This window comes from Buteo buteo, chromosome 2, assembly GCF_964188355.1.
Source record: "Buteo buteo chromosome 2, bButBut1.hap1.1, whole genome shotgun sequence".
Lineage (NCBI taxonomy): Eukaryota > Metazoa > Chordata > Aves > Accipitriformes > Accipitridae > Buteo > Buteo buteo.
The window spans coordinates 39,245,146-39,265,100 of record NC_134172.1 but is presented as its reverse complement, the minus strand read 5'-3'; the positions used below and the strand labels follow the sequence as shown (position 1 = coordinate 39,265,100).

Sequence of the window (19,955 nt, the reverse complement as noted above, 5' to 3'; positions counted from 1 at the left end):
AGAAATCTACCTGAATTCTACTGAGACAAAGCATGTCCTAAACTGATTTTATAATTAGAACCAAAAATCTGTAAGACAAATATGTGACACACTATTATATAAAACAAAAATAAGGTGAACTATACCAAGAGGGAAAAAAAGTCCTACATATATCCCTTGTATGGGCCAAAGCTCCTAGTGAGGTCCAAGGGAGGAACTCAATTCATTCTCTAATGAATTGAGAATGTTTCCTGAAAAATCTTCTATTTTTACTCCACATTGATTTTAATTTTAGTCCCTGGTAATAGCTGAGTGGTTCCATTTTTCTGCCCAGTTTCTTCCCAGTTATGAAACAGGTGCTGTGAGGATTAATTAAGTGTCTATAGAATGAAGAAAAAAAATTTTTTTTAAAAGATCCTGCTGTTAAGCTCTTTATGATATAGCATATCCAGTACCTTTAAAGTTAACATACTTACAAACCCTGGACAGTGATGGAGTTTCTTTCTATAAAACATCCCGTTTGGATGAATTTGTGTACACTTATGTTTTCTAGACACTGGGATGCTTTCAATCAATACACTACTGCCAGGAGTCAGTGTGCAGTTTTCTAAAGCAGCTTAAGAGGTGAAGCTGAAAGCCTTTTCCTGTAAAGTGAAAGTAAATTACACTACTCAATTACACTTACAATCATTTTATATTGATTTTTTTCTTCCTTAATTTTTGAGAAGTCTGTTTTGATAAGCTTATTATGCATATTGATAAGACAAATCAATTATTTTAAAAAAATCAACCTGAACCAGACTCCCCCTCATTTTCACCATTTAGGCTACAGTACTTGCCAATAACTGTGAATAATATAAATTTTAAATTACACTCTTCAGTGAATATATTTATTACTGTCATATCTGAGCAAGAGGAAGCAATTGCAATACCAAGTGATGACACGTACTCATCAAACCAAAAGAGATCAAAGGATCTGAAACAAATACAAGACAGAAAAGGCTTTCATGAGCCAAAGCCCTCTGCAGCAATTCTTTGAAGACAACATGCCTCCTCCTTCTTAGTTAGCAGAATTAAAGTCAACACAGCTCATGGGAGGTAAATTCCTGCTATTTTCCTAAACATTCTCATTCCTCTTATTTTCTTAAACATACACACACATTTTGATACATGTAATTAACAACAGTGTGCCAATTCTTCACCATTTTGACTGTAGTTTACACCCACTATCCTCATGCTTTCACCATTCTTCAAGTTACAAGATTTTTGGGCTCCAAACTGTCATTTATTCTATATTTATACAGCTACCAACCTCCCTGTGGCCTTTTCACACAATCTTTATATAAATATATGTCAGCATAAATGAAACAACAGTAATTATAATAACCTGTTCAACAACATTCAGCAAAGTAGACCTCCAATCCTGACTGCACCTCTTACATGCATGACATGAACAGTTCTAACTAATAATGACCTGTTCTGTTTAGCAAAGTTTTACTCCAAAATAAATCATCTTTATCTTCACGTCATTTTATTCTTTTATAGTTTAACCATCATGTGATCAGCTTGTGTGCTAAACAACACAAAACTAAATAAAAGAAAAAAAACCTTGAAAATGGCAGGTTCAGGTTTAAGTTTCTGATGTCAAGAATGCATTATGTCTCTGAAAAAAGGGAGCAAGAAGCTTTCAAGAATATATCGAGCAGAAACAAAAACAAAAGAAAAGAGAAGCTTACCATTACTCGACAAATAAGTATAATTAACGCTATACCTCTACACCTTTCAAGTCAATGATCTACATTACTTTAACTTAACTGAATAGTGTTCAGGAATAGCTGTTCCAGAATAACAATTTCATAATATTTCCATGTCTGAACACTTTTTCTCATTATAGCTCTTAAGACCTTTTTTTTGAAATATTTTTTTATGTGCAAACAAGCCCATATATAACCTGTACACATCTGCCAAATTTTGTAGTTCTAGAAGAAATCACACAGTATGTGTTGATTACTTAAGTGGCCAGTGCTTAAAGATTTACTGTTACATTAATCATTAAAAATAATAAACTTAACTCTTCAGGTTTGCACTTAAATTTCATTTTTTTCAGGTTTATTTTTAAAATCAATGGTATAAGGCAATTTAATGGATTTGGGAGGAGAATTTCTTGAGTTTTCTTTCTTGGAGCTTATTGAATGAACTAATCCATCACTTCTGAAAGGAAATAAAACAACTGTTTAGCAATGCGCAACAGCACTACCCAGCAACGCTACCCAACAGCATGCCCAGAAAACCTCTTTGGTTTATGTCCACGATACTTTTTCAAATTGCAGGAGAAATCACACAAACTGCAATATGGAAAGCCGCCACAGTGGTCACTCCAGGCACTGCATCAATGGAAACGCACCTCTCAAAGAGTTCCATAAAAACCTGAAACCTCCTATCCCAGAAATCATACTGTATCATGTGTGTACCTAAAATGCTACCGCAGCATAGGATGCTTCTTCACTTTGACAGTCAACTGTTGGTTCAGTCGGAGGAAAGAAGGTTATTACCTAATTTTTCATGGCCAGCAACTGGTGCTTTCAGGTATGCCTTAGAGCTCCCCTGCTTGTGTGCTCACTCAGAAACACCAAATAAGGCCTGAACCCAGCATTCAACATTTTGTATCAGACCTAAGGCTTTTCTCTCCCATATGCTTAGACATACTCATCTACTACCAAAATGACCAGAGGTTCTACATTAAAAACCTGTAAAATTCTCCCTCTGTTAAATAATATGGTCTGATAGAGCAACCCACTTTGTGAAGAGTTCAGGATCCTGTATTCTCTCTATACAACATCAATAAAAACATCTCTTTTTCCTGTCTAGGTAATTTCATAAATTCTCACCAATTTGACATCTACTTACCTCCATCCTCCAGTTCATCTGTTTTATTTCTCAATGGTTTACTGATTTAATGCTGGTTTTAGTGTCATAATGGAAGAGGAGAAAAAAGCATGCCTGTCAATCACTATTTCCATAGCTTTAATTTGTCTCCCAGCCTCAAGCGCTCACTCAGGAGCACTGAAGTTTCATCCATGACAGCCAGTTCTATTTAAGTTATTATTTACTGTTATTTTCTAAACTTAAGCAGAATTTCCAGCATACACTGATACATTAGACACAAATGAGCACTAGGAAGCTTAGAAGTGAAATTCGTCTTTCCATTTTTGTTAAGACATCAAAGGGTTCAATATTCTTTCAGTAAATAAGTTCATCAACACAAAACAATCTAACTACATGCTTCAGATTGCAAAATAAAACAAATACAGAGCTATCACAGCATGATGCTAAAAGCTGTCCGTCATCTTGGTTTGCCTGGCAGGAGATCAGGAGTTATAGAGAGCACGCTCTCTCAAGAAGCAGGTATTTAGACAAATGATATATAATTTAAGTCTTGTACATAATCCTTGGAAATTCATCACCAATAAATTGACATGTTCTATACATATATGATGTAAAGGCACTGAATATTAAATACGTTATGTACCAGTACTTGGAGGAGAGGAGGTTTACTATGTAGCCTACAATAATTTGCCCCATCATAACAGCAGACGTTGCTTTAATGGAAACTGCATAAAAATACACAGATAAGCAACTACCCAGTCCTGCAAGCTGCTGATTTACTACCTCAATGCAGTGGGAACAGGAGGTACCAAGCAGCTTGAAGGGTCAGGACTTAATACGTTGTGCTCATAATACGTTTTTCATTTAAAAAACAAACTCTTTTACAAATAATTAATTCAGCTTTATGACACTTCTGTGCACTACAGGAATTTGATTGCATCATTCAATTTTTTTGTAAAGCCCTAAATCTTGGAACTTTGAGGAACCTTATATGAAAAACTCTGCTCTAGGTCTTAAAAGTTCATTAATTGCTAGCCTTAATACTGGAATCAAAAAGAATGAAATGTGACCCAGCTGTAGCTGGATCATAAATCCAGCTGGGTCATACATTCATAAAGCAAAGGAGAAGAAGGAAAAAGCTTTTCAATCAAAGGAAGAAAGGGTTTGAGACAAATCTATATACTGTTCTATGCAGCATACTTTTAGTAAGGTTTTCCTATCTGGTCTCCTTGAAACTCAGGGGTGGGTTTTGGTTTTGGTTTTAACCTGCACCACAGCATGTCAACGTCCCATATTTCAAACCTACCCCATTTTTTTCCCCTCTTTTAGCTCTTCGCTGTAGAAAGCAGGACCTAGAATTCATGGCATGCTGACTCAGCAGTACCTCTACCAGCTATATACATAAGAACAGCAACGCCAGGTCGGATTGGTAGATTATCTTGCAAAGTGACTACCAGTGGATACCTAAAGAAGTGTAAAAGGATACAGTGGGCATATAGCGTATATATTTCATCAGTTTCCCAGCCTACATACAGCTCAGGGACTTTAGACAGAAGTGATGTCGTCGTGTTTAACAGCAGTGGATAGTTCTTTCTCCTGTAAAGTTATCTAAACGTGCTAACAGCCCACATCAGCCACTAGCATCCCTAATTTTCCATGCCAAAGAGGTCCACAGCTTACATACGTCTCTGTGCTAGAAAGTACCTAACCCTGAACTCTTAAACAGGATAGGATATGGTTCACTATTAAGCTACACATGTTTGCACACAATATAACTGCTTCAAAATGGGAGATACAATGGCTGGCACTGCCTGCAGGGCCACAGCACTGTATAATATGCAGAAATAGCACAGTGCTACATGCACACAAAGGTAGGGCTCAGCCACACAAAAAACCATACAACTGCCTTTAACAGCAACCACATAGATGCCTCGAAGAAGCTGAAAATGGAAGGATCTCTCTGGGTCTCTCATGATCCCCTCATCCTTTCCTCTTTCCTTTGGGGCACTCTGATCCAGTTTAGTGGGGAATTAAGGCAGAACCAGTGCAGTTTCACACAGTAGAAAAAATATGACAACAGATACTCTGTGTCTTTGGACTGCAAACTTAATGTTGAAAGAGCTGTTGGACTTCTTTTGCTTTTGAACACAGCACAGGCCCTCTGGCACGTTGTACATTGCTGGAGCAGAAGCAGCACCTTCTCCCAGGAACCACCTGCCTTCACAGTGGCTGTGCCCAGTATGCCTGTACATGATGTGTGCTTGCCATTTTTCTTCCTTGCCGTAACACAAAGCCAAACATTTAACCAATTGATCTGTCAAGATAAGACAAATTTTTAGCAATTAAACATCTGCTCAACAAGCTGAACCTCATTTACAAACTGAGGTCTCCATCTCTTCTAACATTCAATTTTCTTCTGTGATGAAATAAAAAGCATAACACCAAAAACGCAATTCATAACACGTTGGGTTTTTTAAAAGCTACAAGCAATGTTTAAACAGTCAACAAGAAAGTGAGAAGAAGGAGAGGAATAGCTACATGACAAGCTTCTAAGAAGAAATTGAGAAATGTGACTTGACACGCAGGTCGCAGCAGGTGACACGTGATTTACTGATGATAAGAAAGGGCCCACCTAGTACTTTCTGCACTGTCAGTAATAATACCATACTGGAGACACCTTGTCCTGGGGGAATTGGGCTGCCTGATAAAGATATACTCAGAACAGATATCTTAGTTACTGAACTAATTCTTTTGTGATGACCTTGATCAATAATACCAGAAGCAAGGTGTGCAACACTTGTGCATTCTTCTGAATTTTAAAAACCCTTTAACCTCTCCTTACCTTACCAAACACATCAGCCTGTGCTGTCAAGTTTCAACCTATTCATCGGCAAACTTTAAAGCATGTTAAAGTTACAAGGATGCATTGCAACATCAGTTTCCTTCTACCAGGATACACTCAGCCTCCAGCCCTGGGATTTGGATTATTGCTGAGTAAAACAGGGTGATGAAACTATTATTGCTGAATTGCGCATGATTCATAGTTGGTAATAACCACCTCCAATGTAAAATCCAAATTTACATTCTCATAATCAAAGGTCAGAAAAAGACAGCAAGAATGGGTCATTATTCATAGCAGTTAAAACTATACATTTACACTAGCTACTGTATATAATTCTTAGACAAACTGTGACTACACCTATGAAGAATGTGATATACACAGAATTACAGATTTATAGCTTCTTGTATAAATCCTGCTACACTTCCCTGCAACAAAAGCTTTTTCATGCAATATTAATGTGCCATTCCTTAACACACAGTTCTCCAAATATTTAATCTCCTAAGTATCTCCTCCTTTTGTAGGAGAGAAGAACAAGCGACAACAGACTGGCTCCCCAGCATGGGAACACCTTCTGCCAGCACTCAATGTTGCAAGCAAGGCGAATCCAGCCACTGTTGCCCTTTAGCCAAAGGTATGTTTATAAACAAAGCAACTGTAAAAAAAAAAAAAAAAAAAATTCTTTGTCTAAAACACCAGGTTTAAGACTTAACCTATGCACCATAATAGACAAATTATTATAATCCGAAACATGTAAAACATTATGGGCACAGGCATACAAGAGGACTGTGTATGTTACTTACTACCATAAAATATTCCTGCCTATCATCACTCAGCATTTGGCATTATCTAAGCCTCCTTAGAACCATCAAACAGAAGGCAAGAACCTGTCAATTGAACTGGTATCCAAAAAGGTCATCATCATGACAGCATGAAAGACTGTTTGTCTGATCCTCCACATATGTCTTTGAGACAAGCAGATCCGTAAGAAGAATAAGACTTTTGCTTCACAGAGTACCAATACAAGCTAAATTGGGAAGCAGACATGCATTGTACTAGTTTCCAGGCTATTTTATTCTCAGTAATCACAGTCTATACATTCAGTAACTAACTGTTGAACCAATCGCTGTATCAGAATGGGGTACTTTGGCATTTTTCCCTTTTGAATTTTTATTATTTTTAATAAGAATGGTGAGTTCTTTATAATCATCAGATACAAAAGACTTCAGCCTTAATTTAGAGCAAGAACACCCTGGCCAGCAGAAGCTTGGCATGAGGAATAGAAATAAAAAGCACTCTTATTGCCCTTTTAAAAATCAAAAGCAGCACCTTATCAGCATAATGGCAGCATTATTTAAATAGCTTTCATGTGCCACTTTCACAACACTATTTCTATTAAATCATTGAGAATAAACATCTATTTTCATTTACTAATCTTTTTCCCAATTAGAATCTCTCTGGATCTGTGTACAATAGTAATTTCATTTCTTCTCACTTGCTTGCATCTTAATTAAAATCAGCCTATGTTGACTTTCATTTTTATAATATATCTGCCTATTTCACATCATAGCACCTTCATGACCCCCAGAGAGTCATGAGCCTTTAATATTTTATTTTGACCTTGTTAAGTTACTGGAACCATCAAAGATTTTTCTTCTTCCCTCAGTAAGCATTTTTTTATCCTTCTCGAAACACAGGGTGTGTGTGAAAACACGTAGTTGAGAACTATGCTGTCTTTAAACAACATATCCCTGTTCATCTGTTTACAAAATAAAATTTGTTGCCTTTCAATTTATTACAAGAATTAGTTTATGAACCATAAACTTCATTACTAATTAAATGAGGATCACTGCTTAAATGATACTTAAAGGCCTTTCCCCCTGAGCTTCAGGACAGAAAAACAGTTTTCAATTTTCAATTAAAAAAAGGATAATTCATCATTAATTGGCGATTGGTGGTCATCTTCTACATAGGTATCTGCGTTTACAAAAGCAAGGAGTTTGTGGGGAGAAGCAGTATCTTTTATCAGAGCAGCAGACAGCTGAAGAGCAAAAATGCCCCAATGAGACACACAAGCCCTTCTCCAGGCCTGCAGCAGAAAGCTTGCCTATGTCTTTCAACTCCATCATCTGGTCTAATAACAGGTATTACTTGAAATGCGCACAGCACATGAAGAAGCATCAATTCAGATGGGAAGCAGAAAGGTCCAGAGCTATCCCTTCAGCCTAACACCTGCAAATTTATCTTTGGAGCTCGTAGAAAACACAAAATACTGGGTACACTGGCACATACATTTACATGTTTGCCTTGGGTCTTCGCTCAAATTCTCCCGAGTGTTACCACTCTCACAGCACAGGCTCAGACTCAGGCAAAGGTTTTGGCACAGTCCAAGTCCTGCGGGAGGAGAAAGCCTGATTACAAGCTATTGTTTAGCAGACTCGTATTTGCATTTACCTTCAGTGTGGACCCTTACGCGATAGACACCCCAAGCTATCTAACCTATCCACCCGTTACAGGGAGGCTGCCTGGCAGACGACTTTTCAAGCAGAGCTCAAAGCCTTAAAGGCAGCTGGCATTTACAGCCGCTGCACACTAGCTTTGGATGGCACAACTGCGCAGAGGCCGAGACATCCAACGCCTAGGAATACCGCTGCGTGGAGCCCAGCTGGGAAGCATGCTGGATTTTTTGCTCCTTAGAGAAGCGGAGCAGGCACAGCCGCAAAGGTCCCTTCACTCAAGCTTGTATTTACATTCCAGAAAGCAGAGCCTCAAGTTCATCAGTTGTCTATGATCAGTATTTGGCTACCGGGTGGAGGAAACTGGAGGCAGCTGGTGATAAAGTACAAGAGGTAAATTGTTTGCCAGGAAAAAGCTGATAAGTTTCAACAAAAACAACAAAAAGTTTAAAAAAAGAAAGATCAGAATGAGTGAGAATAAGGGTCAATACTAAGATGGGGAGTGGCAAGGGAATATGTCTATTTTAAGGAGAAAGCAGCATGAAGGAAAGCATAGAAACATGCATGGTCCTCTTTAGAGGATAGGAGAGAAAGAAAAGATGCTGCTTGTGGTTGAATCAGCACTTCATCTAGGGAGAAGAACAAAATTTAGGGGCTTGCAAGGAATACAGCTAATAGATCACCTGGGCATGTGCTACAGAAAAGATTACAGGAAAGTTAAGTGGAATTCCCGATGGAAGTAATTACAATTTCAGCACTTCATATGCTGTGCAGATTTACCCAAGGTCCAAAGAATAATGCTTAATTTAACTGCTTATCATGCCAACCTTCTTCCCTCAGAACAGCATACCTCTTTCTCCCGCAGCCACCTTCAAACACAACTGTTGGTAGTCAGAGAAGCTTAAGTTCTGTCACCAAAAGCAGAGAGCTATATATGAAGAAATACAATACAAATACCCATGGCTCTCCTGTAAGGTTTGTTACTAGTGAGTGCTAGCTTACTGAAAAAAATCCTTCACAGGGTCCTGTCAGATGGGGCCCGCGACAAGTACCTAATATTATCGAACCTATAATTAACAGCCTCACAGTGGCTGTTGAGACGAGTACACAGACCACGGACACGAGCTTTGAAGGAGGGACAGGTTCTCTAGCTGTGAGAGCAAAGAAGCAACAGACTCCCAAGTACAAATACTTGCTTTACCATTAGTTGATAGCTGAAGCCACAGCTCTCCGTGCATGTTAGCTCCCCATCTGTACAACAGCTACATCTAACCACCCTGCCATGTCACTGTGCAGGTAGTGCTTATAAACGACCGCTCCAGGACAGAAACAAATTCTGGTCTTTAATGTAGACACAAGTTCAAGTGAAGACTGCAAATCCCACCTGCATACTTACAGAAACATAAGTGGGCAAGCAGAATATCTACACCATAAAATTCTTGGGCAGCTTCCTCACATTAAACATATTTGAGCTGTTTAACATTTTTCTCATTGACACGAATCAACAGGAATTGAAACAGAAATGTTACATCGCAAATGGTCACTCGCAGTAACGCATTCTCAGGCTTCAGCAGTCAGTATTCACAAGCAGGCTTTCCACCCCCCCCGGGGCCTAATCTGACTACTTTGTTCCTACAACACATCTGTGCTCAGCTGTAAAGAAGAGTAGAGGTGGACCCTGTCTAAGGAAGAAGAATTATCTGTATTTTAAGAAAGGCAGGTAAGAGAGAGAAGAAATCATCCCTTTAAAAAAGTGAATGAAAATTCCCATCTGCCATTCAAGCTCCAATTTCAGCTACTATCACTCACTCAATAAATCCTTTTACTCCTGTAAGACAGATTCTAGCTAACCCTTGCCTTTCCATACAGGCAATAGAGGCTAACCAAACTCTTGATGTGAACAGAAGGAACCTGGAGATGCTCTGTACCACACTGTGTTCAGATGGGCCAGAATCTGGCTATCAACCAGTTCAGCTTGTACTCATGCATATGCAGGTCAGCTATTACCTCCAGAAGTTCTTAAAACAAACAAGTCACCTATAATTTCTCAAGTATCATGCCCTCATGCTCAAACCCAACCACATATTTGGATGCTATAAACACTAAGGACAGAAGCATGGCAGATCTTCTGTTGTTAACTCAAAACAACAGCAAACCCTAACAGTGGTCTCAATCTTGAATCATTTATATGGTCTCAAGATGAGCAGCTTTATTTCTTCTCAGAATGTCTGTATATGAGCTTTTTAAAAAAAAAAAAGACATGCTTTGCTGAAGCTAAAAATGCATTTGCGAATACAGTAATTGTTTCTAGATTATTTCAAGATCTGAAAGGATTACATAAGCAATGCTTTAATTTGGCTTCAGAAGTTCCCTATCAGGTGAACAAACACTAAACTGCTCTTAAAGATGGGAGGAAGATCCAGCAACACATTACACAGTTCGATCAAGGCCAAGCATCAAGTCAGTGGTAGAGCTGAGTCCTGTAGCATGGTATTCTGCTATCAATGACAAACTTCACTTCCTTTTTCCATTAGTAAAATGTATTGCGATACTATAACCTTCCCTCTCCTGTGGAATAGAAATAATTATACTGTTTGGAAGTCTTTATATTGGTAAGTTAAAAATACATATAAATTCTACCAAATGAAATTTAAAAGCAAGACTGTTTGGTTAGATTATATAAACAATATGCTCTAAGCCTTGCTGAGTTCTGAGAACTGAAACCACAGACAGCCAAAATACAGCTGCACACAGTCAGATACGGTGGGTCTGCTAATATTGGAAACTTTATCATGCTGCAGCAAATTTAACTTCTGATTAGTATGTGCACAGAAGAAATACAGACTGAATGCACTGGAACAAAACCAAAAACAACTCCAAGGTTCTAAGTTACAAAAGCCAAGGGCACTCAGTTATTTTATGAAGCACTTGACAATATTTATTAGTTGTACTACTGTGGCAGCTAAGAGCCCCAAGCACGGGCCAAGGCTCAGCTGTGTTCATGCTTGCAAAAATACAAAACAAAAGATAAACCATAAACTGCTGTAGGCTGTAGCTAAGGGCTTCATACAAAGCAGGGTACTGTCAAGTGCCAAAAGCCCTGACTTTTGAGTATGTACCTCTAAAGCCCAGGGTTCAGTTCCTTGGCTAGATGTTAAGTTTGGTGCTAGATTCACCTGCTGGGTGGGAGACCACCTGGAGTTAGCCGATATCAACTGCTCAGACCAAGGATGTGCCCAAACTCCCACTCTTCCCTGCAGTTCAGGCATTTGAACAAAGACTGCAAGGAAGACACATCTGTCAATTCAGGAGACACATCCAGGAGCCTAGATTCAGTAAAGCCAGAGGGGATTCAGAGGTATGCACTCAGCATCCTTTCTGAGAAGCTGGAGCAGTATGCAAGAAAGACCTTGAGATTCGTGGAGCAAGGAAGCTATGCACACGGGGGACATGCCTCTGCAGCTTAATGGTTAGAGCACCAAGGAAGAGAGTCCCAGGTATCCAGTCCAGGCTTTTAGGGTTGTTTCTGGGTTTATCAAATAACTTAGATGTAAAAATATACAAACTATCCATAAAATAAAATTCACATTGCCCAAATGAGTACCTTAACTAACAAGCTATTGAGTTGGGTTCACTCTTGCTTGTTTTGGCTCTGGTACTGTGACTCTTGCATGGCGAGCGTGAACACAAGGCAGACCTTCTCATGCCTACTTCTTTCAGTTACTTTCTAGTTAAGGCAATTAGGGCTCACAATGTCTGTGGTTTTTATTAAAAGAGTTGGAATAAATATTATTTTTAGGACCCAATTCTTTCTTTGGATCTGGCTGTAAGTGTCGCACACTGGAACAGTGACCTAGAATAAGTTGTGTAAGTCACATACACCATCTTTTAAAAAAACACAGCTGCTCATTGCTTTTAAATTTATTTGTATTTTCCTACAGTTACACTGATAGTCAAAGGAGCTTGTCTGCTTTTCGCAGCACATACTGCTATGTTTAAGAAGCGCTCTTACAGACTCTCAATCTGGCACCTCAAATAAAACACTGAGTCGCAAGTCCCTCGAACCCCGAAGTTGTTCATCCCGCTATTTACTCGTTCAGTCCACTAAAATGCCAGGGTATCCCTCTCCACCAGTTTCCCATAACTTAAATGTTAAAACGACTGAGCTAAGAAGCAGGCGGTGGTAATGCTTTCAATTTCAGGCTGCCTCGCTCAGAAACGCACCGTAACTTTTCTGTCTTCCTGCGGCTCTGCAGCGGAGCCAGCCCTCCCCGCCAGGAGGACGGCAAGCCGCACCACACCGCCTCCCACCCCAGCACCCCCAAAACCCCCCAAAAGCCCCGCAGACCCGCGCACGGCGCCCGCGGCCGAAACCCCGGGGCGGTTTTTCACCCGGCGCATTTTTCATCCGGATCGGGAACTGAATCGTTCCCCGTACTGCAGAAGTACTCGGACCGCCCCCAAACCAAGGGGCAGGTCGGGCAGTCTCCGAGCGGCGGGGCACCCCCCGCCCGGCCCGCGCAGCAGCCGCGCAGCACACCGCGCCGAGGTGCGATGCGGGGCCGGTCCCGCTCCCGCTGCCGCCCCGCGGGGACCGCGCCAGAGGACGCCCGTCAGCAGGGCGAGGTGGTCTCCGAACGCCCTCGGCCACCCAAGCCCCGAGGCGGGGGCTCCCGCTAACGTGCCGGCCGCGGAGCTCCCCTCGCCCCCGCCCCACACAAAGGCACGGCGGGGAGGCGAGCCGGGCCCCGCCGCGCCTCCCCCGTCCCGGCTCCCCCCGGCGCCGCCTGAGGGACAGCCGGCCCCGGGCAGGGGCATCGCCGCCCCCCCCCGGGGGAGAGCCCGCGCGGGGCTCGGGGACCACCGCGGCGGCTGCCGGCGGCGCTCGGGGCGGGCGGGACGGCGAGGCGCTCTGCAGACAGGTAGCTCTCCCTGCTAAAATGGAGGGAGGGGAGAAAATGCGGCGCTCGCCGGAGAAACTTACCGGAGGAAACCGACGAGCCGGACAAACTGGAGTTACTGGATGCGGCCATGGTCCCTCCTCCTCGCCCCTTAGCTGCGAGCCCCGCGTCGGCCCCCGCTGCTGTCCGGCCGCCGCTGCCGCCAGCCCATCGCAAAGTGCCGGAGCCGCGCCGAGCCGCCGCCGCCGCAGCCCGCGCTCGGCTCCCCGCGCCGCCGGGGAGCGGGTGGCGGCGGCGCCCCGCCGAGGCGCTGCCGGCCGCTCTCCGGGGCCGGGCGAAGCCGTTCGGCAGGTCAGGGAAGAGGCCCCGCGGCGCTCCCAGTGCCTCCCTCCGCCTGGGGAGCAGGGCTTACCTTGTGACGGGGACGGGAGAGCCGCCCTGCCAGCGCCTTCCCGCGCCTCCTCCCTTCCCTTCCCTTCCCTTCCCGTCCCTTCCCTTCCCCGCCTCCTCGCGGGCAGCGCTGACAGCCCGCCGGGGGGACCCGCCGCCGCCGCCGCCGCCCGCCGCAGCTCCCCTCACGCACACAAAGGAAGCGGCGGCGCTGCCGGCCGGGCTGCCGGCCCCGGCTGAGCGGGCAGGGTGGGTCCCGCGCGGGCGAGCCCCGGCGGCGCGGCAGCCCCGCCGAGCGGCGGCCAAGCCCCTTTCCGGCCGCCGCCGCCTGGCACGGGGCTGGCGGCGAGCGCGGCTCCTGCCATGTGCCGGCGCCCGTCCCGCCTTGGCCCGGCGGGGCGGCAGCGCCTGTTGAGCGCCTCGGCCCGGCGCCCCCCTCGGCGCTGCCGCAGCGTGGGCTCCCCGCTCGGCTGCGCTCCCGCCGCCCCGGGCCGCCGGAGACCCCCGCTGGAGCGGGGCTGCGCACCTGGGGCCGGGCTTCGGCCCCCGCCGCCCTTTGTCCGCCTCCTTCCTCCGCGGGGTGCCCTGCGTCCGCGCGGCTCTCCTCCTCCCGCCTGGCACGCTCCCACCCTCACTTTTCTCCCCCCCTTTTTTTTTTCCTTTCCCCCCTCCTGGCATCCGTTTTCTTAAAAGTCCAGGCCAACACCAACACCGGGCTCTCCCTGTCAGGTGCGCAGCAGAAGCGGCGGGCGCTGCGGGGCCCCGGCCGGCCACAGTCGGGGCCTGCTCCCCCCCCCAGCCGGCCTCCGCACCGCTCCCGGGCCCCGTGGCTCTGGGGGGACACGGGGGGCATCGGCCGGGCCGGCTGGCAGCCGCGCAAATGGGACACGGTGGTTCTGTGGCAGACCAGCCTGGGCCACTGCCCTGCATCTTAATGGGCAAGTGGGAAAGAGGAAGAGCCAAGAAAGCATCACTTGGAGGCTTCCTCTTGTCGGCTGCCCTTCAGGTTTCCTTCGCAGTGCTGTACCGCCAGCCAAAGCTTCCATCCCATTTCACAAAATGAGGGTGAGAAGGCTGCAGGAAGGTGGTCAGCTGCCATGCGGTTGTCAAAAGCTGAGTGGCATGGCAAAGTCTTGCTGGCACGGGTTCCGCCAGAAGCCTACAACCCGTTTGCCTTGATGGCGGTTTATGGAAAGCCTTCCATGTTTTCGCAACCGAGAGTCTGTAACGCAAAGTTACTGCGGGGCAAGCGAGGACGCGCATTAAAGTTTCTTTGGCAGACTAAGCCTTACCCACCCAGCCACACAGCGTCTCCAACGGGCGTGCAAACCGCCTGCCCTCTCTGCAACCCGCACCCGGCCGCTTCCCTCTCTGCCAGAGCCGAGAGACAACCCGGGCTCCCCAGACCCTGCAGCCAGTGCCCGTTTTTTCCTGGGGAAAACCGGTACCGGGACCCCCTCTAGCGGCAGAGACGCCGGCAGCAGCGATCCCCGCAGCCGCGGCGAGCGGGACCGCAGGGTCCCACACCCCGCGTGGGATTCCTGCCGGCAGCTTCAGGGACGCGGCTGAGGCCAGCTTGCGTCTCCGGGTTTTATTTTGTAGGGACGGCTTGCTCCCTATGAGAAGGAACGAGCTTTAAACGAAGCTTTAGCACTAGCTCTTATTAAATCTGTAAATTGCCATGTGACGGACGTAAAAACAGGACGGGCGTCTCGCTGCTTTTTGGCCTGTGGCCTAATGTCGCGTGTCACGCATTTTAAAGATTGAATGCTGAGGACAAAATGAAAAAGGCAGGAAGTTCTTTTAAGTCCTGGATTAGGTCATAAAACCAGGCTGATACCTGGGATGTAGGAAAATACCGTAGTAATATGGTAAACGTCAAGATTGTAACAGTAAATTCTCCACTTGCAGAGTACGTGATGTGTTGAAGTGGTATTCGCTTGTCTCCTACATGTTTGTTTTTTCTGCTCCTCCTGCTCTATCTTTCTTTCTAGTATTTCTCTCCTTGTAGTCTGTTATAAGTCTTCGTTTTTCCCTCCATAATCTAGTGCTGTCTTGCCCTCATGCCTCTCCAGCAACTGTTGGAAACCTGTCTCATATGATTGGTGAAATACAATGCTGGCAGAATCTGCAGGGAAACAAGTAAATAACCTAAAAGAGAGAAAAACCCCTCACTGCTGAGACTTTGCAGACAAGAAAGAATTTTCATAATTAATTTTCAATTATCTTTGCAGCTATAGATCTGGATAAAGCAAGAGAGGAATTTCTTCAGAGAATGACTACTCCAGGTATTCCAATAATTGCAAATGCATTATTTTCTGTCCAAAGTCAGTGAGTCTGAATATGTCTGGTTATGAATGGGTGTACCATTAAAGGACAGGCAACTGTTGATAATCTTTGTGATAATAGCAGGTGTGAGGTTGTGTAATCTCAATTTCCACAACATTGACATGTAAATTAATAAAGTTAAGTGAAATGTACTGTAGATGAAAAGAAACTCTTTTGCGTTGCAAGACAGGATGGCCTTTTTCTTGTTAGTAGCAAAGAACATAAAAGCCATGAAATTGGAGTGGAAATTAGTAGATCAAAGGGGAAGCAAATTTAAAAGAAACAAATGTAGCCTTGTTGTGTGTAAAAAGTGGGAAGCGAAGACAATGCAATCAATTCTCAGTTCTATTTTACAGAAACTTTGAACAGATTCTGTCCTGGTCTAGTTTGTGCAGAGCCCAGATTTATCCATTACTAGTAGTGGAAATGCTCAGATAACAAGAATAAACTTTAAATTGTAAACTAGATGCTCTCTTTGATGTAGACTATTCCTGAGCTTTCCACAAGTATATGCTTCATATAAGCCTGATAAAAATCTTCCACTTTGCAGTCCCTATAGAACTAAATGTAGTGCCTGCTTGCATGTTATCTGCACTTTTACTAGATACAAGTCCCAGCTTCCAAAAGTTTTGAGGAACTCAGAAAAATCACATTTCCTTATGTATGACCTTAGAAACCCCCCATGGATGGACACTGCCATTGACATTAACAGAGACTTGCAAATGAAAAATACCAAACTGTATGCTTTGTATTATGCATGAGAAAGATCTGAAAGCTTTTCTGGTTTTCATTCCTGGGGAAGATTCCTTGAAGATTTCCTTTCTTCTAGATTGGTTCAATGCAGTTTTTACTGACAGAGTTTCAATGTTTGGGGTTTTTGAGTGGGGTTTTTTGCCCCTCCCCCCTCCTTTTCTTTTAAGGAAGAGATTAGGGAATTTGTCAACGAAAAAAGATTTAACAAACCAGTCCTCAGTCTATACCTAAATATCAAAGAAGTGACTGCCTGCCTTATGCTAAGGCCCAGCAAGCAACACGGTACTTGAAATAACATTAAATTCACTGTGGAAGAGGCCATTGTATTCCAAAAGCTGATAGATGTGGGAAGCCCAAAGTAATAGTTGGAAGATTAAAGGAACTCAGAAGCATTGCTGCTTGTTTCCAAAGAAATCTGTGAAAATATCTAAAAAGTTTCTCCAAACTTTCGGTGTACTAAGTTATTTCTGTACCCTAACTTTCCACTCTCATACTTCTGCATGGTAGGATTCCTATTCAAGCTAGAGTTTACACACATTTTGTTCTCCAATAACCAAAAATTAGTAAATACCACGGAACTGCAGCAAATAATAAGTCTTACAGCCCAAGACCTATTGAACCCAACAGAAAACTAAGTGAAATTACATTTGGAAGTAACTCTCTTTCACAGCATAATTCTGAACCTGTTGATGTGTAGGTACATGCACAATTTCATTGTCACATGAACTCTGGTGGAATGACGTATTTTGGTTAAATTACAGGTATGAGCAGGATGGGGGCCTGCATTTGGAGAGCCATTGGTGCAAACCACGGTGACTTTGACAGCTGAGGACATGTCTATGCTGCTCTTGTGCTATGGAGTGGCCTTGGTTCCCCAGCCAACTGGTATGTACTGGTTTGTGTCCTTATTTCAAAACAAAGGCTCTGTGGAGCAGACAGGCCACCTGCCGACTGCACAGTCATTAGTATCATAGCTAACTTGTAATCACTATGTGAAGGCAAGGCAAATCCTAGCTGATAAATAGGTTTTTATGTTGCCGTGCGATAAAAGCAAGCAGAAAGTCTCCCTTCCCCTGGACAGCAGCATGAAAACCCAGAAATAACAAATGAAGGAAAGCAGGCAGAACTGCGCTGCTTTCCTTCAAGAAACCAGATTTTTCCCTTTTGACCAAATTGCTTATTGCATATCTAAGCATCCACACATATTTGATATCCTGGTTTCCTCTCATTCAATGTTAGCCATAGTAGGCACTTTCACTGTGGAGGCAAAGACCTCTGCTTAGAACTTCTTTCGTTTTACTGACTTGGCAGAATGCTTCCTGCTGCAGAAAAAGAGATCTGAAATACAAGTATAGATGAAAAAAAGCAACAGGTAGGTCACTAGATAGGGCCTATAGCAACATCTCTGGATCAGCCACCTCTGAATCTCTGCATCAGCCTGACTTAGTCTGAAAGAAATTCATCTCAGGCAGACAATCAGTTATGTTGCTGTCTTCCACCTGTTGAAGCCTCCATTATACAGGAGCCATTTCATAAGAGCCCTCCTAAAGAATCTGGCCTGAGATCAGTGCGCCTTGAGTCTCCTCAGCCGTAAGCCCTCCCTGTCCAGTACTGCAGGCAAGCTTCATGTTGACTCCTATCAGCCAAGCCTCTGTAGGTGGCTGCAGTACAATCCTTAAAGCCCTTCTGGTTTTGCAGTCACAGCATCTCAGATTACATTTATGGAATCTGGCATAATCTGCTATATCTCACTGCTGGGTTATTACAGCGGAGTAGCAGTGGCTTACTGTGCGCCCTAACTTTCGCCTGGCAGGGAGGATGCGAGTTTGAAACCTAGTTAACTGATTTATTTCAGGATGAAAACTGGCGGTTATTATTTCAGTGTGAGTGTAGATAGCTTGGCAAAAATTTGGGGGTTAATTAATTATGCAAATTAGAGGAAAGTAAAGATGTTTGGCCCACTGCTTTGATTATGTAACAGGTATAGAAATAGAAATGTTCTGCACAAGACAGCAAGACATATGACACAAAGATTTAGTGTTGTCAAAGACCTAAAATGCTAATCCTTCCTTTGATGTTTATATTGCTTAGCTGGAAAGGGAGGAAATGCATTATTCATTCTTTGATGTTATGAAAGGGAAAGGCCTTTATAAGCAATATATAATCCATATTTATACACTCTCCACAGTACTTGGAAATTTTACTCAATATAAGCGCAAGCCATAATAAGAAAAATAAACCAAAATATCAATAAATAGCAGATGCATGCTGTATTTGGGTATGAATAAATTATGTGAGTCATAATGATTGCAACAGCAGGTGGTGGTGTAGTTCAAGACGCTCTGTGATTTCTCACCTTTTGCCTCATACTCCAGAGGAAGGTTTGAGACCCCTAACACCTGGTGCAATTTTTAGGTCTGCACCTTTAATTGGTGAACAAACTAGAGACATTTATTGAATTTTATTAGCTCTGCAAAAAACACAGCAAGTAGGCTGGTCGTCACTTGTGAGTGTTAAACCTGCTGCTATGACTAATTTATGAACGTTCATCCTATTTGTCCTTTCTTCTTTCTTCCTGTCTCATACATCCTATTTTAATTAAATCTCAGATTGAGAGTTCACTGGGGCAGAGAATTTCCTTGTTATGTTGTTTTCAAAGTTTTTTATGCAGTGGAGCTCTAATCTGTAATTGGAAGCTGATAAAGATTTTGAAATTACTAGAGACAACTACGTAACTGCCATTAGACCTGATTAAAAAAAAATACAGAAAAATTTCTGGTGAAATTGAACTTTAGTGTGTTTTTCCTCTCTTAATAATAAGCAGCAACATTAAAATCCTTTGCCTTAGAGAACATAATTTAAAAGTCCAAACTCCTTGAAGTATAGTTCTCCTTTACATCATGATCAAGCTCTTACTTTGCAACAAGATGGCATTTTGTTTAAATTTTTCCAGGGATGGAATCCAAGACTATTAAATATTTAAGCAGATATCTAATTTTTTACGAAACCATAAACGCTCATAATTTTGGATGGTGAAGCCTTTTGTTAGTCCAGGCAACAAGTGTCAGACAAGTCCAACATATATAGAAAAAGAGGAATTTTCTCCATGTTTCTGTACCACCTTTCTCTGAACAGAATGGATCACATTTTAGTGTGAAGATCATGTTTGTATAAAAGCTACTCTCAACCTCTCTTCTGTAATTATTGGAAACAATAGCACTACCACATAATTTGATGTAGGTGAAGAGGTGGAAAAACAAGAATAGAAACAATTTTGAAGAACTTAACAACAATCAGTCTTCTTTTCAGAGTATTCTGATTCTCACGTTATTGTATATTAACAAACTCAGTCCGAAATATGGGCCTGCTGGTACTAAATTGAGATTTTCTTCTAGAATTGTTCCAAATAGGTCATACTTAAAA

At 43.3% G+C, this 19,955-nt stretch overlaps 1 protein-coding gene across 1 annotated transcript in view; it reads right to left on the bottom strand.

Annotated features, from left to right (window-relative positions):
* Positions 1-13,511, bottom strand: part of CHN2 (chimerin 2) — a 168,141-nt gene extending 154,630 nt beyond the window's left edge. The window contains exon 1 of the mRNA XM_075051562.1: positions 13,145-13,511. Coding sequence (XP_074907663.1) covers positions 13,145-13,193 — 49 coding nt within the window. The 5' untranslated portion in view covers positions 13,194-13,511. The remainder of the gene's footprint in view (positions 1-13,144) is intronic.
* Positions 13,512-19,955: the final 6,444 nt, after the last annotated feature.